General features: G+C 37.0%; 2 protein-coding genes and 1 long non-coding RNA gene across 5 annotated transcripts in view; all 3 read left to right on the top strand.

The window, feature by feature from the left end:
• Positions 1-647: 647 nt before the first annotated feature.
• On the top strand, positions 648-10,491 carry LOC133564042 (uncharacterized). Its single transcript, XM_061918124.1, has 5 exons — positions 648-841; positions 6,172-6,283; positions 9,792-9,981; positions 10,065-10,178; positions 10,303-10,491. The coding sequence occupies exons 1-5, from the start codon at positions 781-783 to the stop codon at positions 10,489-10,491; spliced, it is 666 nt and encodes a 221-aa protein (XP_061774108.1). The 5' UTR covers positions 648-780.
• A 4,074-nt stretch (positions 10,492-14,565) lies between these two features.
• Positions 14,566-16,201, top strand: LOC133564974 (uncharacterized). The gene is made up of 3 exons (XR_009809395.1): positions 14,566-14,668; positions 15,931-16,041; positions 16,139-16,201. It is a non-coding gene; the product is annotated as an uncharacterized LOC133564974 (long non-coding RNA).
• A 2,084-nt stretch (positions 16,202-18,285) lies between these two features.
• Positions 18,286-22,992, top strand: part of LOC133564569 (trichohyalin-like) — a 68,529-nt gene continuing 63,822 nt past the window's right edge. For all 3 annotated transcript variants that reach the window (XM_061918949.1, XM_061918951.1, XM_061918950.1), the window contains exons 1-5: positions 18,286-19,650; positions 19,732-19,842; positions 20,142-20,230; positions 20,440-20,518; positions 22,246-22,325. In XM_061918949.1, the coding sequence (XP_061774933.1) occupies positions 19,618-19,650; positions 19,732-19,842; positions 20,142-20,230; positions 20,440-20,518; positions 22,246-22,325 (392 nt within the window). In that variant the 5' untranslated portion in view covers positions 18,286-19,617. The remainder of the gene's footprint in view (positions 19,651-19,731; positions 19,843-20,141; positions 20,231-20,439; positions 20,519-22,245; positions 22,326-22,992) is intronic.

The raw sequence follows: 22,992 nt of genomic DNA on the forward strand, positions 1-22,992 counted from the left end.
TTATTTGCCTTCACCCTGCCTCCTGCTGTTTCCAACATCTACAAAGCAATTAGCTAACGGCTGCCACCTACTGATATGGAAGAGTATTACACGGTTATTCTAGACAACACCGACACTCAACAACAACACATTATTTGCAGACTACAATTACTGGCTTGCAAAAAAACATGTTTTACCTCAAATAAGTGAAATTAGATCATCTCCCACGGCAAACCAGATCGTAGCTCACGGCACACTAGTGTACCGCGGCACAGTGGTTGAAAAACACTGACTTATCTCCTCTGTAGGTCATGTACTTTTTTTTTTTTTTTAAGTAGTGTTTTTCTTTTTTCAAAAAGCGTTTGAAAGGTGACGTTGTGCTAGTAAGTGAACCTACGACCGTCGGACCATTTCGAAACACGACCGAGTTAGCATTAGCCGGGTGGAAATCGTTCTAATTTATTGTACGGCGTTTGTTGTTAAGAAAATGCAAGAATAAAACTGCCATTGCGCCAAGTTTTACCTCTCATACCCCGATGTGATGTTTGTATGAATTATACCAGAATTCCTCCGAAAGGTTTGAATGAAACAAGTTCACTTTCGGTGACGTGCGTGACGGCGTACGTGACGAAAATGCTTTTTACATCAGAAAGTTGTGTTTACCATAATCCAACCCTGGTAAAATTGCCGTTTGCTTCTAATATCTGGCGTTGTCAGATTTACTATGACTGCATAAGTCAAAATCATTCCTATTTAATGTTTACCTTTTTCACACAGTATAAGCATTTTTTAACTTAAGCCATGGTAAAAGGCTTGGAGAGTCCAGAGGAGTCCAGTGAAACATCGGACCTCTCTGAAGAAGGTAATGTACGTTGTGGTCTGGGACGGATGGGATATGATCATTTGTCAAACAATGATCTTAAAATTATACTGTTTTAGGAAGAATTATTGTACATACTCCATTTGACGTTGCTCAGGACCATCAGCTGCAGCAAAACATTACCACATACCTATGATATTGTTTACATTAACTTTGAAGGCCTACTTAAATGAGATGTTCTTGTATAAACGGGGATAGCAGGTCCCATTCTATGTGTCATACTTGATCATTTCGCGATATTGCCATATTTTTGCTGAAAGGATTTAGTAGAGAACATCGACGATAAAGTTCGCAACTTTTGGTCGCTAATAAAAAAGCTTTGCCTGTACCGGAAGTAGCAGACGATGTGCGCGTGACGTCACCGGTTGTAGGGCTCCTCACCTCCTCACTTTGTTTATAATCATAGCCACCAGCAGCACCGATAAAGCGACGAGTTCCCCATTAATTTGAGCGAGGATGAAATATTCGCGGATGAGGAAATTTAGAGTGAAGGAATAGAAAAAAAAAGGCGAGGGATAATTCTGGAAAATCCCTTATCTGCTATTGTGTTGCTAGTGTTTTAGTGAGATTAAATAGTACCTGAAGTCGGAGGGGTGTGGTCACGGGTGTGTTGACGCCAGAGTCTCTGAGGTAAGTCACGGCAGCTGCATGGACAACGCAAGCTCCGCTGATGTCTCCGCTAAGAGGCGATTTATTACCACAATTTTCTCACCGAAAACTGCCGGTTGACATGTGGTTGGGATCCATGTTAGCTTGACCTCTCTGACCCATAGTAAAGCTTCATCTTCGGGAATTTTAAACAAGGAAACACCGGCTGTGTTTTCTTGGCTAAAGGCTAAAAGCTTCCCACCTCCATCTTTCTACTTTGATTTCTCCATTATTAATTGAACAAATTGCAAAATATTCAGCAACACAGATGTCCAGAATACTGTGTAATTATGCAATTAAAGCAGACTACTTATAGCTTGGATCGGGCTGGAAAATAATGTCCGCTACAACCGGTGACGTCAAACGCACGCGTCATCATACCGCGACGTTTTCAACACGAAACTTCGCGGAAAATTTTAAATTGCAATTTAGTAAACTAAAAAGGCCGTATTGGCATGTGTTGCAATGTTAATATTTCACCATTGATATATAAACTATCAGACTGCGTGGTTGGTAGTAGTGGGTTTCAGTAGGCCTTTAACTTTAAATGCCAATGTCAGAACAGCGCCCCCACCTGGCTGTAAAACGGCACACAATAATACAGCAATGTAGTGCAGTGCAGGAAGTATGCAGTTTGTTTGCTAATTGGCAATTTTTTTATTATTGATTATATATATTTTATATTTTATATATATTATATTTTCCTGAAGGAACTCTCCTGACGGAATAAATAAAGTACTATCTATCTATATAGAGTAGGGGTCTCAAAGTCAAGGCACGCGAGCCGGATTAACGAATTATCTATGGCCCACGAGATGATATTTGATTATTATTACAACCGGCCCGCAAGCCACAGCCGTCTGCTGCTGTTTTGCACGCACTAATACTAGGAACTTTCAAAATGGGGTCCCGGGACCCCATCAAGTCATAAAAATGGGGTCCCACGATAAATTTTTGGGGTACCAATTTTTTGTAATCGTTTCGAAAACAAATGATAAATGTATGCATTATCCTCTTATATAGCTCACATTCTATATTGTATTTTGGAAAAAGGTTGTCATAAACATTAATTAATTAACAAGATAATACAAAATAAATCAAATCTGTATGCATATGTAAATGTATTCAGTTATAAATATTTATGAACTTTCTTCTTTTCTTCATGTGTCTAAACTTTACCGCTGCTGGTATTTTTTTCTATACTTCTATCGTAATATTTTCAGAATGTGTTTGTTGTATTTTTGGCCAAAGTAAGACAAAGAAAAAAATCTGAATTTGTCTGTATTTTTTAGTTTTAATGCCATGATTTTAGCGCCAGTGCCCCCCGCGACCCCGAGAGGGAATAAGCGGTAGAAAATGGATGGATGGATGGATGGATTTTAATGGTCTGGCCCACCTGTGCACATATTTTCCTCCATGTGGACCCTGAGCGGAAATGAGTTTGACACCCCTGGTATAGAGGGTGAAATTATAGTACAAATACAATAATTATTATGTTTTTTTTTATTATTTATTTTTTATGTATCCTGTCTAGCCAGTTAGACAAATCATATTGTTGATGTAGATACCCATGGCATACTTCTCGTGTTGCCCCTTTTGTATTTTTTTGACTTTATTAAAAGTTTTGATGTACACTGCAAATTATGTGCCACTTGCCAAGATTTAAATGTTTATTTCTTCAAATTTCCCTAGTTTGGGAGCTATTTACATTTTACTTTGACTTTACATCTAAATTTAAATTTTTGCTTGAATACTTATATTTTACTTATTCTGGTTTAAAGATGTTAAAATACCTATTTGAATAAGATATTTTGGTTTCCTTCACATTGAAAATCTTGTTTGAAAATTCAGCTGAATCTCAGAGGATGCTTAATTTAAGAATTGCAAGTTGATTAATGCTTATTTTCAGAATAAAATACACATTTCTATCTTAAAAAACATGCAAATGACTAGATATACAAATCTTAATTTAAGATGTTTTATCAAGAAAATGTAACTAGCTGCATGGAGAGATAATTTCACTAGTTTTTAATATTTTTTTCCCTATAATCTAGTCTTTTTAATTTATAGTCAGCCATTTTTTTGCAGTGTAATTAGTGTTCGGCACAGCTGGATCAGAGCAGAAGAGCATAGAAAGAGGAGTAAAAAAAGAAGACAGTGGGGGAAATTGTGAGAACAAGACCGAGAGAGACAACAACAACAAAACTAAAACAACAACTAAATCAGCAAATAGGATATACAAATATGCAACTAGTAATTATAAAGAAAACTAATTAGTGAATTTGATAGTAATGACAATGAACATATTGCACTACATTTGAAACAATAATCCTACCAATAGAAATAACAATATTGATAATTATTATATTATATAATAGTTGTATAAAAATCATATTTCCTGGAACGCATGAACTATAAATTAGAGGTGGGATGTTCAATCCAAATATCAATTATATTGATTATCAGCGTCAGATCAATATTACCTCGATGAAGTTGGTCATTTTCAGTTGTCTTGTTTATTTTTTTACTGATATTTGTGTTTGTGTTGTGGTGTTTATATTGTTTCTAACATTTTTGATGTTTATGTACAGTGGTACTTAGTTTTTGGTAAACTGTTCCAAAAGGTCAGATGGCGACCGAAACCCTTTTTACATAAAAAATCATGCAAATACATACAGAAAGTAATGCAGACAATTAGGGCTACGATGATTATATTCTGTTTTATATAAAGAAACATACATAATATAATACATGTAATAAATATTGATGAAATTCGGACCGCATGGACCGCCCACAACTTTATATACGCAGACAAAGTTTCTGCTGCAGTACAGCGCACTTGAGAGCGGTGGTGTGTGGGTGCATACATGTTAATTTAATAACAATTTCAATGTTAATGATGTGCATTTTTTAGGAAAAAAGAATGACGGTTATGGCAAGTAGAAAAATTGTTATGTCACTGTAGAGGTTACCCTCTAGTGGGTTCTGCGGACCAACACACACTGCCACGAGAGCCCGGATTTCAGGGTTCAATACTCTTTTATTTTCATAAGTCGTGCTAGGCTTTTGCTTTCCAGCAAATTGTCTTTTTTCTCAGTCCGGCTCATTCTCTCTGGCTCCCACTCCAACTGCCGTGTCTCGTTCCGGCTGCTGCTAATAAAGGCTGATTAGATAACAAGGCCTATCTTGGCCATCTACTCACTTGTCCCTGTCTTCAAGGCCGGTCTTTGCACACCCCGTTCCGCGGCAGGCCCGCAGGCCCGCAGGCCACGCCCCCCTCTACAGTCATCTGTTTTCTGTAAGATACACATTGAGGCTCTAAAGTGTGTTTTATTAGATTACTTGATTAATCCAACAAACTAATCGATAAATTACTTGATTAGTAATATAATCAATACCTGCAGCCGTACAAAAAAGGATTGAAGACTGGGCTTATATCAATTGATCGAACGATAAATTTAAATAAAATTGATCAAATTGACGGTATTGATAATTGGATATGTCCGTTTGGGTTTGTTGTCTTGTATCGCTTCAAACAGGGGGCCAGAGGGTTCACTCTGTCTCAATCTTTTCACTCTCAGCACCTGACACCGTTTATTCAATAAAATAATTAAATGACCAGAGTGAACTCTCTTGTCAGTCAGCCAAGACCGCTAGCTTACACACACAGGATGTTAGAAAACAGAACCTCACTAGTCGCAACTCACCAGTGAGAAGCATTGTTGGTAACAATTAGGAGGAAAAAAACGATGATTGCAAAGCCAAATGTTCGGTTTAGAACTATTTTGGCTTCAAACCCAATAAGCAAGAGGAGCCCATCAACACGGACAAACTTGTTGGAAAGTGATGTCATAGACAACAAAAATAGCCACCCGACTTAGTTTGAAAAAACTTCACTTCAACATGGTAACATTTTTGGTAACAGAGTTTGAGAGTGAATTTTATTTTTATGTTTCTTTACTTCGAAACACTGAATGTTCTTGATCTTGTTTTTTACGTTGGACGCCATCTTCATGCTTTTGTTCTAGTTCTTTGTTAAATTAAATCCTGTTTCTCACCTTTATCAAAGTGCTGGTGGCACTTGCAGCATTTTTTGGCTCCATTGTGGATTATTTTGCAGTCATGCTTAAACATAAAAAAAGCATAGTGACAGACTCACCAATGTGTGGGTTTCTTTGTTTGGACGCGTTGAAATGGTTTGCAAAATTTTTAGTGTTGAAATAATCAAGAGGGTATACAAAAACCAGGGCAAAATCCTGCCAAAAAGTGGGGTGTACGAAAACCACTATAATGTTATATTGTTTGCAAACTTAGGGAATTTGTTTGCAAATTTTGTTGATTTTGTAGGGTCGCACGGTGGGAACGGGTTAGCATGTTGGCCTCACAGTTTAAAGATTGAGGGTTAGTATCTTCTTCTGAGTATCTCTGTGGAGTTTTGGTTTTCGACGTGGTTATTATCATGATCAACATTTTAAAGGCAAAATCATGAACTAATTAAATCACCTTGAAAAATCTGAGGGTGAAAAGTATCGGTATCTGGAATACCGGCCTTCTATTTACTAGGTATCGGAAAGGTACTAACATTTCCGCACATTCTCAATGCAATCATGCAGTTTTGTCAAAAAGTGCTAAAATTAATCAATATTATTTTTTTCCCACATCAGAGATCAGGGATTATGCACTGGAAATAGGAATTGATCCGGAGACAGAGCCGGAACTTATGTGGCTGGCGAAGGAGGCGAGGTTTGCCCGACTGCCTCCAGGATGGTTGGAGCGGTAAGTTGCTGTAACTATGATCTCTGATCTTGCTGATCATCATCAGTACCGTGTGATATTATTTTGGAAACAATATTCAGAAGAAAATCTAAACTGTAAGACTTTATTGAATATTTTCGCGGGATGTAGTAAATGAACGGTTGCAATACACATAGGACCTGATTTACGAAAGGTTTGCATGTACTAAAACACGTGTAAACTTAAGAGCACATGCAAAGCAGATCTACTAACCATCTGCAAAGTGGATTGCGTCTATTAAGTGAACAGAATAAGGGGTGCAATGCATTTTGCCTCTCTGTCTTCATTTATATGCAAAATATATGCTGATTAGCAAAACGCCCACAAACCTGGAGGAGAAGAAGCAAATACAGTACATTATTCAATGTGATTTATCAACACTCATCACTGCTTTGCAAGCACTATTTAATGTTTTATTTCGCACCTCTAAAAAATATGTGCAATCTGACACACACGGCTGCAGGATCGGTGCTAGCGCAGCACTTTCATCGCAAAGTCAGACGAGGAACAGAGAATGTGTGTGTGTGTCAACATATTTGCATGGTCTGTTAGAAATAGAAATATTGTCTATACAGCAACATCCTTTAATAATTATTTAGCTGCATGCGCAGTGAGTATAGAGGGGAACTGCACTCTTTTTGGAATGTTTGCATATTGTTCACAATCCTTTTATGAAAGACATGACGACGGATGGATTTTAAAAAAATACGCTCTGATTACTAAATAAACGTAAATAAAAGTGTGTTTACAGCGGAGCCAACGGGAGCTCCACTATTCCACCCATAAAATCCAATAAATAACCATTCAAAATGCACCAACAATACTCAATTTACATTTTGTGACTTGAATATTAACCAAGTATTAATGCTTTTGTTATTATAAGCGCTAACGCAGACAAACTATATAAAGCGATGATGTAATCACTTCCGCGTGTGCCTATGTTTACATCATCGAATGGTCTGATGTTTCCTCCCTTCCCTGCTCCCTCTAAATTTATTGTGGATCATAAACATGGCTCTCATCTGAAAAGTAGATGGCTGAAGATATAATCCAATATGTTGCGACACGTTGACAGCTATTTAGGAACTGGAACTGGCGAGAACACGAAAAGCACTTGTTCCCCCTACCCTGTTTTTTTGCGAAGACATTTTTCATCCAAATGGAAATATATGAACATCCTAGCAGTCGGCATCCTAATGACAGCAGACCTTGCGCAGTAAGTGAAGTTTTATTATGTTTGGTGGCTCCTAAAGTATGAAGTGAGCAGAAATCAGTGATGAAGAAAACATTTATAAAGCAAACGGGATACGTTTTTGAAGTTAATCATCATCATCATCATCAATATTTATTACAGACCTTATGATCCATTAAACATATAAAGACACAATACAAAACATTAAAAAAACAAAACAATAAAACATTAAAAACAAAACAAAAAAACATAAAGCCCAAATGTAAGTTTCTGACATACAAGCATTTGTGCCAATGGTTCCACAGTCCAGATGAGTATCTAACAGAACTGCGGCCAGGGTTCGTTAACACAGTGATTACCTTATTTTCACACACAGATGGCCTACACATAAACTTATACATAAGGTTGCGTAGCAACGCTGAGAAAGTGGGCACCCCAACACTAACAAACATCTGGCTTGCACTGGAGCGTCTTGGAATTCCCAGGAGCAGCCTCATATAATCTTTACAAGCAACCTGTAGCTTCTGTATGCTTAATACGTTGCGTGTGCTTAAATTTTATAACATGTTAATATTAAATGTTATTATAAGTGTGCCAATTACTACACTACATATATACTTACAGCATCTATATAAAACATTAATGGAGGTGTTTGGATGTTTTTATAAGGGCTTTGTAGACAGAATTGTGCGGCTCCTGTAGAGTCTATTGTAAGCAGACTTCTGATCAAATGTATTTAATATTTAGAATGCATTACAAAACATCCATCCGTCGTCATGTCTTTCATAATGATTGTGAACGATAGGAAAAATGCCAAACAAAAGTGCAGTCTCCCTTTAAGAGGCTGATAAAACAAATTTAACTGATGTGTTTGGTGTCGGCTGGTGTTTTTTTCTAATGGCGTTTGTTTTTTCATTTAGAATATATATTAATAACATCGCTTATATGAGAAAAAAATCATTAAAGTATGCATTTTTTGCGTCTTGAGCACAGTAAGTGCAGCCTCTTTTCCATGAGGGCATCTGTAGCGTACAAAAAAATTGGGTTTCATTGTGGATGCACTGGACTGCTTCTATGATGCCCCATAAAAAGTAGTACATGTGTGCTGCTTGTTTGATAGCAAAATGCCACAGGTAGGAGCATGATATCATGAATGTGCAGTATATAATCGCGTGTCTCCATGTGGAAAGTTGTGTAGCACACGCAAAAACCTCATTTAATTAAAGCGGTCTGTTTTAGCTATGAATAGCACGTGCAATGTCAGTCTGGATTGCATCCAACACGGCCACTAATATTACACAGAATTTTATAAATTGCACATGCTGTTAAGCACGTGGTACTTGGATATTTGTAAATCAGGCCCGTATTGTTTACGTTATATAACTAACTGTTTCGTTAGTTATTTTAACTCTATTTTAAAGTCTAGATCTGTCCAATCTAAGTCTATGAGCACTAACTGATGAAGCCAACTCGGATGAGTGGCGAAACATCTTCCAAGACAAACCAAGCAGTCCAGTTGCGATCGATTGAATGACCTGAGATGTAAATGACCAGGATGACTGAGAACCTTCATAGACATTTATTTTAATGTTTGTTTATTAACAAGCCAAAACAACACAGAAGTCCCCTTTGGTACCTTCTCGAACAATCAGAAATCAGAAAAATCTTTAACTTTAATGACCATAATGCGACAATAATAAACGTTTTAATAAGTAAAATTCACTTAGAGTACATTAACATTGATGTGTGTGTGTGTGTGTGTGTGTGTGTGTGTGTGTGTGTGTGTGTGTGTGTGTGTGTGTGTGTGTGTGTGTGTGTGTGTATGTGAATGTGTGTGTGTGTGTGTGTGTGTGTGTGTGTGTGTGTGTGTGTGTGTGTGTGTGTGTGTGTGTGTGTGTGTGTGTGTGTGTGTGTGTGTGAGTGCGGGTGCGTGTGTATGCGCTTGGAAAAGGCTCTACTGAATAAAGTACCGGTAGTCTTTTCTTCCACTGTGAAACAAGTCCGCTTTGGCATCTCGTTCTCATCACAATTACAAACTTGCTGTGGTAGGAAGCCGACTTACCCAATATCTTCAATATGAGCAAATACAAAATGGCTTCCAAGGGGATGCTGAATGAAGTTCGTACAACGGAAAGTTTGCAAATAGAGAGGTTTGTAAATGGAGGTTCCACTGTATATATCTGTTTTATCGGTGTACAAATTGGGGCACATTTATTTGGACACGTTGGTTGTTTTATGGTGTTTGCGTGTGTTTGTGATGTTGCTGCTAAAACCTGCACTGACTGTGTACTCCTACAGCCAAGATGACAGTGGGAACACCACCTTTCACAACACCTACTTGCAGATAGCCTCTAATGTACACCCTTGCAAATTGCAATACCGCAAACTGGTGGCACAGGAACGCGACCGCATTCAGCGCACGACTGCTGTTATATGCTCAGAAAGCACACATGGCAGGAACGAGAATGAGGAACCTATTCATGCAGTGGTGAGTGGCTTCAAGGTTTTAAATCATGATAGTTCTATCCTCTGCCAAATGTGTGTATTAAGGTATGGTTCTTATGTTGTTAGGGTCTCTTTGGCAGTGGGTTCTTGAGTATAATAGGTAACAGACATGAAGAAACAGCATCTCTGACACTCTTCAGCTTTGAAGATGAAGATGATGGTATTATCTCTGAAAAGGAGGTACAGTAACAGCCTTCTTCCATCACTGTGACTTCTCCTAAGAGTGTAGTTTCTCCTGTTCAATTCAGAAGTACAGAAAAATGCAAGATGAAATATTTTGAACTGTGTGTCTACTGTTTTTCAGTCAATTCCTTGTTCTTCTAACAGTGATATTGAGAACATGTCTATGAACCAGTGGGGTGAACAATACAAGGTAGATTTGCTTACTTACCAATCCCATCCATCATTGACTTCTACTGGTGTCTTAACTCTCTGCCGATGTGTTTTTCAGTTCCCTTTCATGCAAGGGTTTATCCGATATGTTAACATTTAATTAAATTATGATAATTGTTTGTTTGTTTCGGACATGCTTTCCAAGTTACATTAGGGCAGAACTATTAAACTAAATTATTTTGGGGGCCGCATTTTCAGAAAGCTAAGAACTGGAGCCTGGACTTCTCCCTTCACTTTTTTTCTTAATTTGTATACACCTATAAAAATAGCCCTTTCTCTATAGCAAGAGCGCGCTGATGTTGTAAATACCTACATCCAAAAAGCGTGTCTATATCTTATATCCAGTCACGACTTTTGAACGGAAGTAAACAAAGTGGTGGTCAACCTAACCAACATAGTTACAGTGCAGCAAACAGCGTGCAAACAATTTAAGTACGCAAGGGGCCTAGATCTTTCCGCTAAATGCAAATACGAGCAAAAAAAGAAATTGTTATCGAGACTCCCGGATAAATCGTGCAATGTTTTTGCTCAGGCAAGGTTGTTCTTTAAAATTTAACTTTGCGTCATGTGAGGACGCGACTTTGTAAACAAACTGCGAGTAGCACTCGATAGCCTTGATTCACTGTTGTTATGTTAACCACACATGAAAAAAATCGGTGACACCACTGAAGACTTGTCTGGCTGAGAAAGAAGATGCAGAAGTGATCACAGCTCACTGTAACTGCAGGTTTCGGCGAAGTTGCCTTGTTTTTGTTGCAAAACTTGCTATGAGTAAACAGGGTTTTCCCGTCTTTAACAAAATATAACTATAGATTTCAAGGATGTCAGGTGAATGCAACCTAAATGATGGCGCTCGAGTGCATGTTGGTGTCTTCTCCCTGAATAGTCCTGCATTAAAGAGGAACTGCACAATTTTGGGAATTTTTCCTACCGTTGGCAATCATTATGACAGACATGACATTAAATCTATTTCTCTTAATGCATTCTAAATCGTAAATAAAAGTCTGCTTACAATGGAGCCAATGGGAGGTCTTCTGTTCCGCTCATAAAACCCAATGAATAACCACCAAAAAAAAAACAACAATACTCCGTTTACATTTTGTGACTTAAATAGTAACCAAGTATTAATGATATTGTTATTATAAGTGCTAACAGAGACAAACTATTTACAGCAGCGCCGTAATCAATAGCTTGTGTGGCTATGTTGACCTTATCAGCTGGTGAGCTGCTTCTGCGCCTCGGCGCTTGTGAAGGTTTATTCTAGATCATAAATCATGCCGCTCACCTTGATAGTGGAAGGATGAGGACATAATTCTGACAAGTTGGTAGACTTTGACAGCCAATTTAGACCCGGAAATGTCAAGAAAGACTCGAAAAGACGCTTGGTTGCGCCCCCCTTTTCCTTGCGATGATTATAAGTCATTCTTCATCTAAACGGGAATATAGATTCTATCAGTCGACATCTTAATGAAGTAAGTGATGTTTTATTATGTTTGTTGGCTTTAATGAAGTCTGCAGTGAGTAGTAATCAGTGATGTTGTTCAAAAAAACAAACAGCGGAAGTTAATGTGCCGCGTTTGCTTAAAATGTGCAAAATACATAAATATTACATGTTATTATAAATGTGGCTGTTATTACATTACATATATACTTACAGTATGTATAAAAAAACCTTACTGGAGGTATTAGATGTTTCCCTAAAGCGGCTATTCACAGGCAGAATAGAGTGACCAAAGGCTTTAATGTAAACTGACTTTTGATCGCATTTGTTTGAAATTTAAAATAAGAAAGAGATAAAAATATGTGTTCTTGTCTTGTATAAGGATTGTGTATGATTGACAAAATTCCAAAAACGTGCAGTTCCTCTTTCAGGAAAATACACATCACAAATTCCTGACCAGGTATGAAAATACAGTGGTACCTCGGTATTCGTGAATCATGATTTAATCTAAAACGTCAGACAAAAACCGAATCGTACAAGAAGCAATATATTTTATTCACATTTGAAATAATGCAAATCCAATTAAGCCATTTTAAAAATCTTAACACAAAACACATTTCACAGAGCATAATTACACCTTTCACATTACTGATATGGTACTAGTTTGGCCTATTCAACGGTAGCAATTTTTTTGTTCATGTGGTAATGTTACTTTGTTTTTAATGATGACATCTCTTTTTCTGATTCAATATTTAACACCGTGCGGATAATGATAACTGTGCAGTCCAGGTGTTTGATCCTTTTTTCTTACACTTCTTAATAGGGTGGCAACAATTAAAGTGGCTGTTTGTATCTAGCTCACAATTACATTTTTTGAAACCAAAAATATAACAAGAAAGTCATTAGTGGTTTAACAGAACACATTTTCTTTACAACTGTCTATATTTTTCACAATTACCAAGTTTATGTAATGAAAAATGTTACCATATGTGTATATATATATATATATATATATATATATATATATACATATATACGTATGTATATATGTATGTATATATATATATATATATATATATATATATACTGTGTAAAATACATTGAAAAGTGAGTGCCCTCGAGTCACCTGTGTAAATGTTGCAAACTGTCCATTTAAACTATTATATCTATTAATTTAAGTACAATAAAGTTATGAACTCACTTAATTGTTGAAGGAGTGTAACTATTAATTGATCAAATCCAGACCCCATGCAGCAGGGAGTTATGTATAATTTTATATTAATGAATGCACACATGTAAAAAGTGCAGTTACAATGTTGTTACAATGATGTTTATGGCAAGCAGAAAAACGTGTTTACTCCAACAATTTTCCTTAAAATATGAAGTATGAGGTTATACAGTGTGTTTTATCTGATTACTTGATTAATCAAACACACTAATCAATGGAAAACTCAATTACTAAAATAATCAATACTACTTCTAAGTCATGTGCAAGCATGCATTTATTTCAATTTGTCCTCTGTGAGTTGCCTGAGCCAGGAGTAGTCTTTGCTATAAAGTTGAATGTACCAATCTTGTCTTTTGTTTAGCCCTACAAAGTGTTTATATTGTTAAGTATTGTACTTATTCAACCAGCTGTTAAATTGTAACGCCCATTTGTTGTAGTTTTGATTACCATACTTGGAGGTGTTGAAATCGTCACGTAAAATTGCTCATGATAATAAATAGCATGTATACGACTTATTCAATGGAAATTAGCATTAAGCTAGCACATCTTGAAAAATGGAGCTCTACTTTTAAAGGCTTTCTACTTGGCATGCTTACTTTGATGGCATGGAAAATTGCAGCATTACCTGCTATGAATATGCCTTGTAGCACCACAATATGTATTAATGTTGCATTGTATAATACAATTTTAACTCCTAACAAACACTTGTTTTTTAATGATCGACCTCATTCTGTTTTAAAATGACTGACTGAATTTGTAATAAACTGATGCATTTAGTAATAACTTGTTACATACAGTATTGCAAAATTTGGTGCATTTGATAATAAACCATTGAAAATGGTGCCTTAATTATACAAACAATCACAGCATTGCAATGCATCAAATATTCAAATTTTCATCACAATATTTTTGAAAAACGATTACATCGACGGAATAAATACATTTTTTATTTGTTTGGGTTTTTTCTTAGTGTCATGTATAGTATAGTACTAAGCTAACACAATTATAGTATTACCTTAACGTAATAGTATTAGTGGGTTCTGGTATATCAATGCACTGGTCAGTAGTACTTCTTTATACTACTAATAATATACCCCTATTCATTAGTGTAACATTTGTCTCTTGCTAGAAATTAAATTCTTCATGTTTACCAATAAAGTTCACCACTGAAACATCCTATGCGAGTCTTAAAATTCATTCTAATTTAATAATAAATGTTTTGTGTTGTTCTGATAGTTCTTATAACTAAGGCATCAATTTCAGTGGTTTATCACATAATACACCCAACTGTTACCTTATATTCAATGAAATTTCAAAAAATCTAAATCATACGAAAAGTGGGGTGTACAAAAACTGAGGTACCACTACGCAGTACTGTGATTATTGGTATGAATGCACATTAGTGTTAATAGGATTTTACAGTGCATGTACTCAATGATTTCAATTGAATTTCAAAACTGAATTTCCTGCTCATCTGTGGAACCCCACCTATCTTGCAACCAGAATACGGTGATAGAGGCGCACGGACATATCCGTGGCACTGCAGCTGGTGGTGGTTTACGCGCCAAATGGTTTCATGATGGAGAGGAGTTAACCATACCACCCACGGTTAGTGGCACACAATTGTATCAATAAATATCAGTTACATTTATTTTCTGGCGGTGGCATGCTTAGGGTGCTCGTTTATTAACCTGCATTCCTTTCACAGTATCTATGATGTGTCATCAGTAGGGATAAAACCGCTTCTCCCGATTGTTCGATAAGAAAAGAACCGATTCCATGGATTCTAATCCCTTTTTGAGAACCGGTTCCCGTTATCGAAGCCACTATACCGTATTTTCGCGACCATAGGGCGCACTGCATTATTACACTGTGTCAGTTACGGGTGCTATTTCTGTATTTAACGCATAAATAGGGCACAGCGTATTTTGGGGCGCAAGCATGGTTAAACATACGGTATCTTAAAACATACGCTAGCTTAAAACATACGCTAGCATGCATGGGCGCTGTTTTAAAAAGGCAGCAGGAGCAAAGCTGAGTTTGGTTGTACTTAATTGAAGTATTTATCAATGTACTGACATTATTTTTGATCAATTCTCATCCAAAAATCCATCAAAGTCCTCATCTTCAGTGTCCAAAATGAACATCTGGGCAAGTTCTCCATCAAACACGCCAGATTACCTCTCCTCATTTTCAAAATCAGTCTAGTTGTCCATTAACATAGCAAGCTAGCACGACAGTAAAAGCCGACTTCTCTTGCCCCCTTGTGTGTATGGATTTGCTACCGTGCTGGTCCCTTTTTCTCCACAGTGTACTTCACCGGGATGTCTAAAGTGAGCGGCACCTCGTCCATGTTGGTGATGTGTTTGTCGGCAATTTTTTTTATTTACAACACACATATCAGGACTATATGCTCACTGTGGACGGGCCTTTAGCATCCTCTCACCTGAAAACTTCACTTCATAACGGCCGCATGCTGTCCTCAATCACGTCCACTTTTCCTACGTATAAACAGCGTGCCGGCCCAGTCATATAACATCTGTGGCTTGTGGAACTCAGTGGACACACAACAACCTATCTGAATTCGATAAGAGATTCGATAAGGAATCGGTTGGATAAGAAGATTCGATAATGGTCTGGACCTCGATAATTTCTTAACGAACATCATCCCAAGTCATCAGTATGTGAATGAGCCAGTATATTGCTTTCACAGCAATAGACCATCAACCATTGCAAGCACCAGTGATTGAGTGTTAAAAGTGGTTGTACAGTTAATTTGACCATTTACTTTGGGTTGAAATAAAGATTCTACATTGGTCACTAAATGTTTTCATTTCACAACCTTAATGTAATCATTCTTGCTTTGTTAGGGTCTCTTTTCCAGTGGATTCTTGAGTGTTTTAAGCAGTGGACAGGATGAAATTGCTTGTTGTTCACCATCCAGCTATTATGTTGACAATGACCACACATATGAAAAAGAGGTAACAATGCCAAAGGCGACACCTTTTGGATAGAAGTTTTGATTTATTTTTGTATTCACTCTTCTTTATGTTTTTTCTGCCACTGTATACAAATTAGGATTCGGGAGGCAGTGAAGTATATATAATTCCGGATCAGAGAACTGAATTTTCACAGCGACACGTAAGTGCACTAGATGGCCTGTCCTAAGGTTTGACTTGGACAACTAACTTTATTTAGTAGCGTTGATCATTTCTTTTCACACTCTTAAAGTTCTCAGTTGAGACACTAGGCAGTTCTGTGGACACTGACAGTCATCTGGAGGTATTTGTCAAAGAAGAACAAGGGTAAGATGAGACTGTTAAGCGGTTTCTTGGGGTTTCAATAAGGAGTGGTGTCCTACCTGAACCAATACGGTACCAATTCCCAGTACCTGAGAATCGATATTAATTTGTTTGTAATAACATCTAATTTTTGTATTTAGTATTTAACAGTAATCTGATAATAACTGTTCTCCAGTTGTTGTATTTTGTTTTCATACACTTCTGAGTCTAATATCCAAGTATTATATAGTAGACCTTGCATGCAGTGGCAATTCCAAGATGTTATATGGCAGTAGTGTATAGGCTACGGCGTTTTGCCTAATCAGGGTGAAGTCTTTGCCATTCATCTAAAGGTCTAGTCTTTTGTTGCGCCCTAAAAATGTTTATACTGTAAGAAGTGTACTTACTACACACCAGCTCTTTGATTGTAGCATGCGTCTGAGCTGCAGTTTTCATTATCAAATTTGGATGTGATGAATTTGACATGTACAATTTCTAATGCTAATCACCATGTCAATGACACAGTTATTAGCATCAAGCTAAGACATTTTGAGAAGTGGAGCCGTACAGTACATTCTAGTGTTTAATATCAGGCATAATTGCTTTATTAGCATTGAAATTTGCAACATTACCTAAAGGCTGAGTGCTGCTTGAGTGCTTGTTTGTCCGCTAATTGTTTGAGTTGGCCGAGTCTGCAACTGGACATGATGCTGCGTGTAATGAAGATCTCAACATATGGTACCATTTGATTTTACGTGAATAGATACCCGGTAGTATTGACAAAATGTGGTCATTGCCTGTCAAAGTACCAATTTCTGTACTCATCCCTTGTTCCAATTGGAATTAGTTTATTCTGTTGCCAATTCCTCTGCCGCTTGCCCTGTCGGGGCTGGATGGGGTCCAACATCCGAACTAACTAAGCAGAAAGCAACACCACTTAAGTTTACTATATATACAGTGGTACCTCAGTTTTTGTTGTCAATCCATTTCAAAATGTCAGATGAGGACGGAGTCATGTAAAAACCAAAGCAATTTTTCTCAGAAGAAATAATGCTAATCTAATTAATGTCTTACAGACAACCAAAAATAATACAAAAAAAAAACGTTTTATAGACAATAAATACAGTTTGGTTTTCAAAATACAAATAAATGCTGCATTAAATTGACAAATGAACGTTTATTGAAGACTTTTGTAGGCGTAGACAGCGATGAATGGAGAGTAAAGTTTCTCACAGACTCCAGCCTCAACGTGGAATGCTCGCGGTCATCAACGCTTCCATGGCCGAGTGCACCTCTGTGTTGCAGTTTCCCGTAAAACACGACTGTACATTTTCCACAATCCTCGCGAGTTGACATTTTTCTGTCATTGCGACGATGAGGAAGTGGAGCTGCTCTACCTGCTGGCTTTTAAAAGCCGTGAACTAAAGAAACGGTTGGTGGTATGTATGGCCAATAAATGCTACAAGAGACAATTTTTCCGGTAAGATGTTGCAATGAGTTCAACCAGGCACATTAATTACCGGTATGTTGGAAATTGTCTCAGAGATGAGTTGTGGAAAACATTTGATTTAATCACTGGCTTTATTTAAATTTTATGATACGCGTCGGTGGCAAAAGCTGTCCATGTCAGATTTATTGCAGGTCTATGAAAAATACATGCCGAACTGTGTTTTCTGTGACACATGTTTGTGGAAGAGGGTCAGTGCGGTCATAAATTTTGAGCTCCGTGCGCATAGGCCTGGCAAAAGAGGTGAGCTGTGCGGACTGTATCACAAAGAGCCACTTTATTTTTTGCAATGACTCTTTTGAATAATGTAGTGTTTCTCAGTGGTCTAGTGGTTAGAGTGTCCGCCCTGAGATCGGTAGGTTGTGAGTTCCACCTTGAGTCATACCAAAGACTATAAAAATGGGACCCATTACCACCATGCTTGGCACTCAGCATCAAGGGTTTGAATTGGGGGTTGAATCACCAAAATGATTCCTGGGCGTGGCTAACGCTACTGCTCACTGCTCCCCTCACCTCCCAGGTGGTGAACAAGGAGATGGGTCATATGCAGAGGACACATTTCACCACACCTAGTGTGTGTGTGACAATCATTGGTACTTTAACTTAAACTTTAACTTGACTTTCCTTTTTAAAATGCTGGCACTTGCAACATCCTTTGGCCACATTGTGGGTTTTTTTGCAGCTGTATTTATTGGGGAAAAAAACAGACTGAGTCATCAATGCTTAGATTCCTTCGTTTGGGGACTTCATTCCTTGGAATGGTAGGCAGGCAAACGGACTAATTTATTATGTCGAATGTTTGGCTGTACAAAAACCTGAGACGTTATACAAAATCACTTTTATCAAAAAACAAATCGAGGTACCACTGGACTGAAAAATATTTTGTCATAAAAGATCCATAAAAATACACCATGTCAAAGTTGGTGTTGATCAAAGGGAAGATCTTGGAAGGTATATTGGTATTTGTATAAGAAGAGAAATGCTCAAGCCACTTGTCCCTACAGTTTTGCTATATCCAAGGAAGACCTGTGCATTGAATAAGCAAGATGAGAATTTGACTCTTATATACTTCTGAAATGTTGCATTAAGTTCATGAGGCGTATTAGAGATGTGTCATGGTTTCTGTCACCGCCCATCTGATTCTGAAAAAACAGTTTGTGGGAAAGTGGAATATGCAAGATTAACCTTTTGGTTGCAGAATGGGTGTTCATTTTTGGGGGACTCTGAAATGCTATTGAATGGTTGGTGCGGCAGAGTACCAATCCTAATAAGTGTAACAACTTCTGAGGGCATTCAATCAATCGCAACTGCGCTGTTTAGTTTGTCCGAAAAAGTGTTTTTCCTCATCCGAACAGGGTTCATCAGTCCATGCTCCTTGGTCAGATCTCGATGTGACCAATCAAAGTCTATAAGCATGAAGTCTGCTCGGATGAGAGGCGAAACATCTTCTAATACAAACTGAACAGTCCAGTTGCAATCAATTGAATGCCTTGTCAATACAATGACCTGGAAGAATGAGAACATCAATAGACTTGTGTGAAAACCTTTGTACCTTACCTACCTAAAAATAACTTAACAATGGAATATCCTTTCTCAGAATAGTATTCTTATGTTGACTGAAACAACCTTGCTTGACTCACCATTTTTTAAATACTTCTTACATCAGCCTCGATGAATTTGACAGTCTTGGTGAAAAATGCCAACAGTCATCTAAATACGTCCAGACTCCTTTGTCGAGTTCTTTTAGACGTTCAGGAGCTATAAAGGACATGCGAGTAAAGAAGCCTAACAAGACGTCTGGTGTGAGTGGATGTTAAAGATTGCAGATCCAAAGCCATATTAAAAGTAATGAAATATCAATGAAATTGTCTTTTTCTTGTCAGGCTCTCTTTGTCAGTGGCTTCTTCAGTGTTATAGAACCTGGGGATGAAGAAGTAGGCTGTTTTACTCAGCCCAACTCTGATTATGCAAAAGGCATAGGCATCTGTAAAAAGGTATGGATACTGTAGCAACATCTACAGACAAATGTCAGGTTAAAATGCACTTATGTCTGCCCCTAGTCACTTAAATATTTACAAATTGTCTTACAGTAAGAGAAGAGAAAAAGAGAAATTAACATATTTACATACTAAAAGTTCAGTGAAATGTCAAGATAAACCCAAATAACTTTTGAATCAATAAAATAATGTCCAACCGTTTATGTTTTCTATAAAAGAACTGAAGAGCAAAATGTGTATCTTATGTGACTTATCATTGAGTAAAATGTGTGTTTTTATAATTTTTTGACCTGAAGCTATTGTCAGAGAATTCTACTACCTTTGAGAGTGTTCCGGAGATGGATGTGAAAAAAGGAAAGGATAAGAAACCTGAATTGACCAAAAGGTTTGTTATTGTTGTCATGTTTTTGGAAATCCTCCATAATGTCTTCCTGTGTGATGCTCTTGATTCAGGGTTTGAGATATTTTGTTTGCACGTAAATAAACAAATAAAATAACTGCCCTGTGGTTTATCCTACTGTATTCATTTTTTTCTTAATCACTGAACAACCTTGTCTAAATTCTTGTGTTCTTTTCTTTCACTTCTTCATGCAGCCAACACAGCCATGATATTGATGATACGTGGGACTCTGAGCAGGATAAAGAGGAAGAGGAAACTGTCAGACCAACAGGAGTGAGTGACATATCAAATAAAGTATTAGCTGCTAATTTACAATTACAGCGGAACCTAGATTTATGAACGTAATTCTTTTTTGGACAGGGTTCATAAATAGAAACGTTTGTATAGTGAAGCAACAATGTAAACATGAATAATTTGTTCCAGCCTCAACAAAAGTCCACATTTTAGTTCAGGTTTGTGCATTTGAAACAACATAAAGTGCTGTACAGTACTGTATATCAAACACACATATCAAGGAGGGGATGAATCATGCATCCATCCAATTCTACCGCTTGTCCCTTACGGGAACTAGGGAATGCTGATAGAACAGTCTCTTTATTAACAATCCCGAATAACGACAAGCTGAACTGCCCTGTATGCGCTGCTCTTCCAACATGTGCTCTCATAAACGATCAGAAATCGCAAAAAGTATTAATTTTAAAACTATATTGCTACAATAATAAAAAATATTTAAAAGTAAAATCCACTTACAGTACATCGGCAAAAAACAACCATACAGAGAAAGGTAGGTCGGGATCCACACATGCATATTTGGCGCAATCGAAACCAAAAGCTTTGCAAATAGACGGGTTTGTAAATTGAGGTTCCACTGTAGTTACTGTTCAAAAAGGTCAACCATATACCTCAAGTTATCCCTTTTAGACTATAGTGTTTTTTAGCGTTTGTATGTACTTTGTGTGTTTTGTACATGTACATCTTACTTTAAACATGCGTTTATTTGGTTTTGGTTGGTTTCCTTTTTGTCAGTACAGCTTCAAGTATGTGACTTTAAAGCAATTTTTTATATTTAGAAAAAATTAGGCCGAAAATCAAACCAAAACCGGAAATCAGTCTCAGATAAGTAATAAAACCTTCTATCACTTATACTGTAAATATTAATTGTATACTAATAATAAAAAAATAAATGTACACATTTAGCAAACAACAAAAATACATGTAATGATATAGTTACTGTAATAATTATACTATAACAATCTACAAGATTAAGTATAGGTTGCCGCTCTCTCTTCCCCTTCATTTTACAGTATACCTTTTTATTTATTTTTGTATTCATTATTTTTTTTAATTTTATTTATGTTTCTAGTTATAATGTATACGTATTGTTGCATTTGAACAACTGTATTATCGATAATAGAGGTAAAATATTGGTACTGTTCATAATCAATAGCGCTTTTTCTATTGGTATTTGTATTCCTCCAGTCATAGTGTAAAAATGCTCAATGACATTTCTATATTATTATTTATTTCACTAACTGCTTATTTGCTATCACTTTTACGATCATATTTGTACATATCGTATGTGCTGGTGTTGTTCTATTGTTGTTGTTGTCTTTGTTGTTATTGTTGTGTTTGCTGTTGTTTTTTTCGCTCTGTCTAATCCCCCTTTTATCCCCACAATTTCAACCTCTGTCTTCCTTTTTTTCTCTTTCTATCCCCTCCTGTTCCGGCCCGGCTGCACCAAATGATAATATAAATACATTTAATAAAGTCAAATTCAAATAAGGCAACAAGAGAAGTATCCTACACTTCTCTTTTGTAAAGTAAATCTGAACAGCCGATATGGGCATCTACATTAACTATATGATTTGCCTAAGAAACTGGACAGGACAAAAAAAAAAAAAAAGAACCCCCGTGTTTTTAAAAGGTGGCAATTGATAGTATCTGGGTTCTCAGTTCAATTAAAACCTCAAAGTTTTGTTCTTGTTTTTTTTGTTCTGAAGCTGCTGGCAAAGATTCTGTACAGCAACAAGTCTGACTGCTGGGACAGTCAGGAGGACGAGAACGCCAACGCCGTCAAGAGGTTTGTTGCCATTGGCTTGTTCTTCGAAAGAAACACCCTGGACCTGATCTACTAAGATTCAAATACAGTACCATGCCCTAAAACAGAATGTACAAACTATAGAATTGTGTGATATTTTAGTGGCGGTTTTCTACTAAGATAATGATAGCAAGTGCAAAAGTGGTGCAGAATACCCTATTTAAATAAGATTTTTGCACACACACTAACTGTCACCATGGAAAAACTAATTTCCCTCCACATGATATCAATCATACGGTCCAACCTGTGGCATTTCGTCATGTTGTTGAAGTGCAGCACACAAATAGAATATGAATCACCTTTTCTGGGCAATATAGAAGTGCTATCTAGGCAACAGCCTATTTTGAGCACGCTAGACATGCACCATGTGTTAAAATGGAACTGCACTTTTTTTTTTTTGTTTATCGTTCACAATCATTATAAAAGACAAGAAGACATCGTTTTGTTTTTTTTGAACGAAAGGCAAACTTCCAAAACAAGTGCAGTTCCCCTATTAAGATAGGGCATCTGCAATGATCCATAGGCAAAATTCCCCAAAAATTATAGTTCTCTTTTAGGATGGTGCATCTGGAATGATCCAATTACAAGAAAATGCATATTGCAAGAAGTTTTTTAATATAGCACATACAGTATAATATCTACCACTTTG

The sequence above is a fragment of the Nerophis ophidion genome, linkage group LG13 (assembly GCF_033978795.1).
Source record: "Nerophis ophidion isolate RoL-2023_Sa linkage group LG13, RoL_Noph_v1.0, whole genome shotgun sequence".
Lineage (NCBI taxonomy): Eukaryota > Metazoa > Chordata > Actinopteri > Syngnathiformes > Syngnathidae > Nerophis > Nerophis ophidion.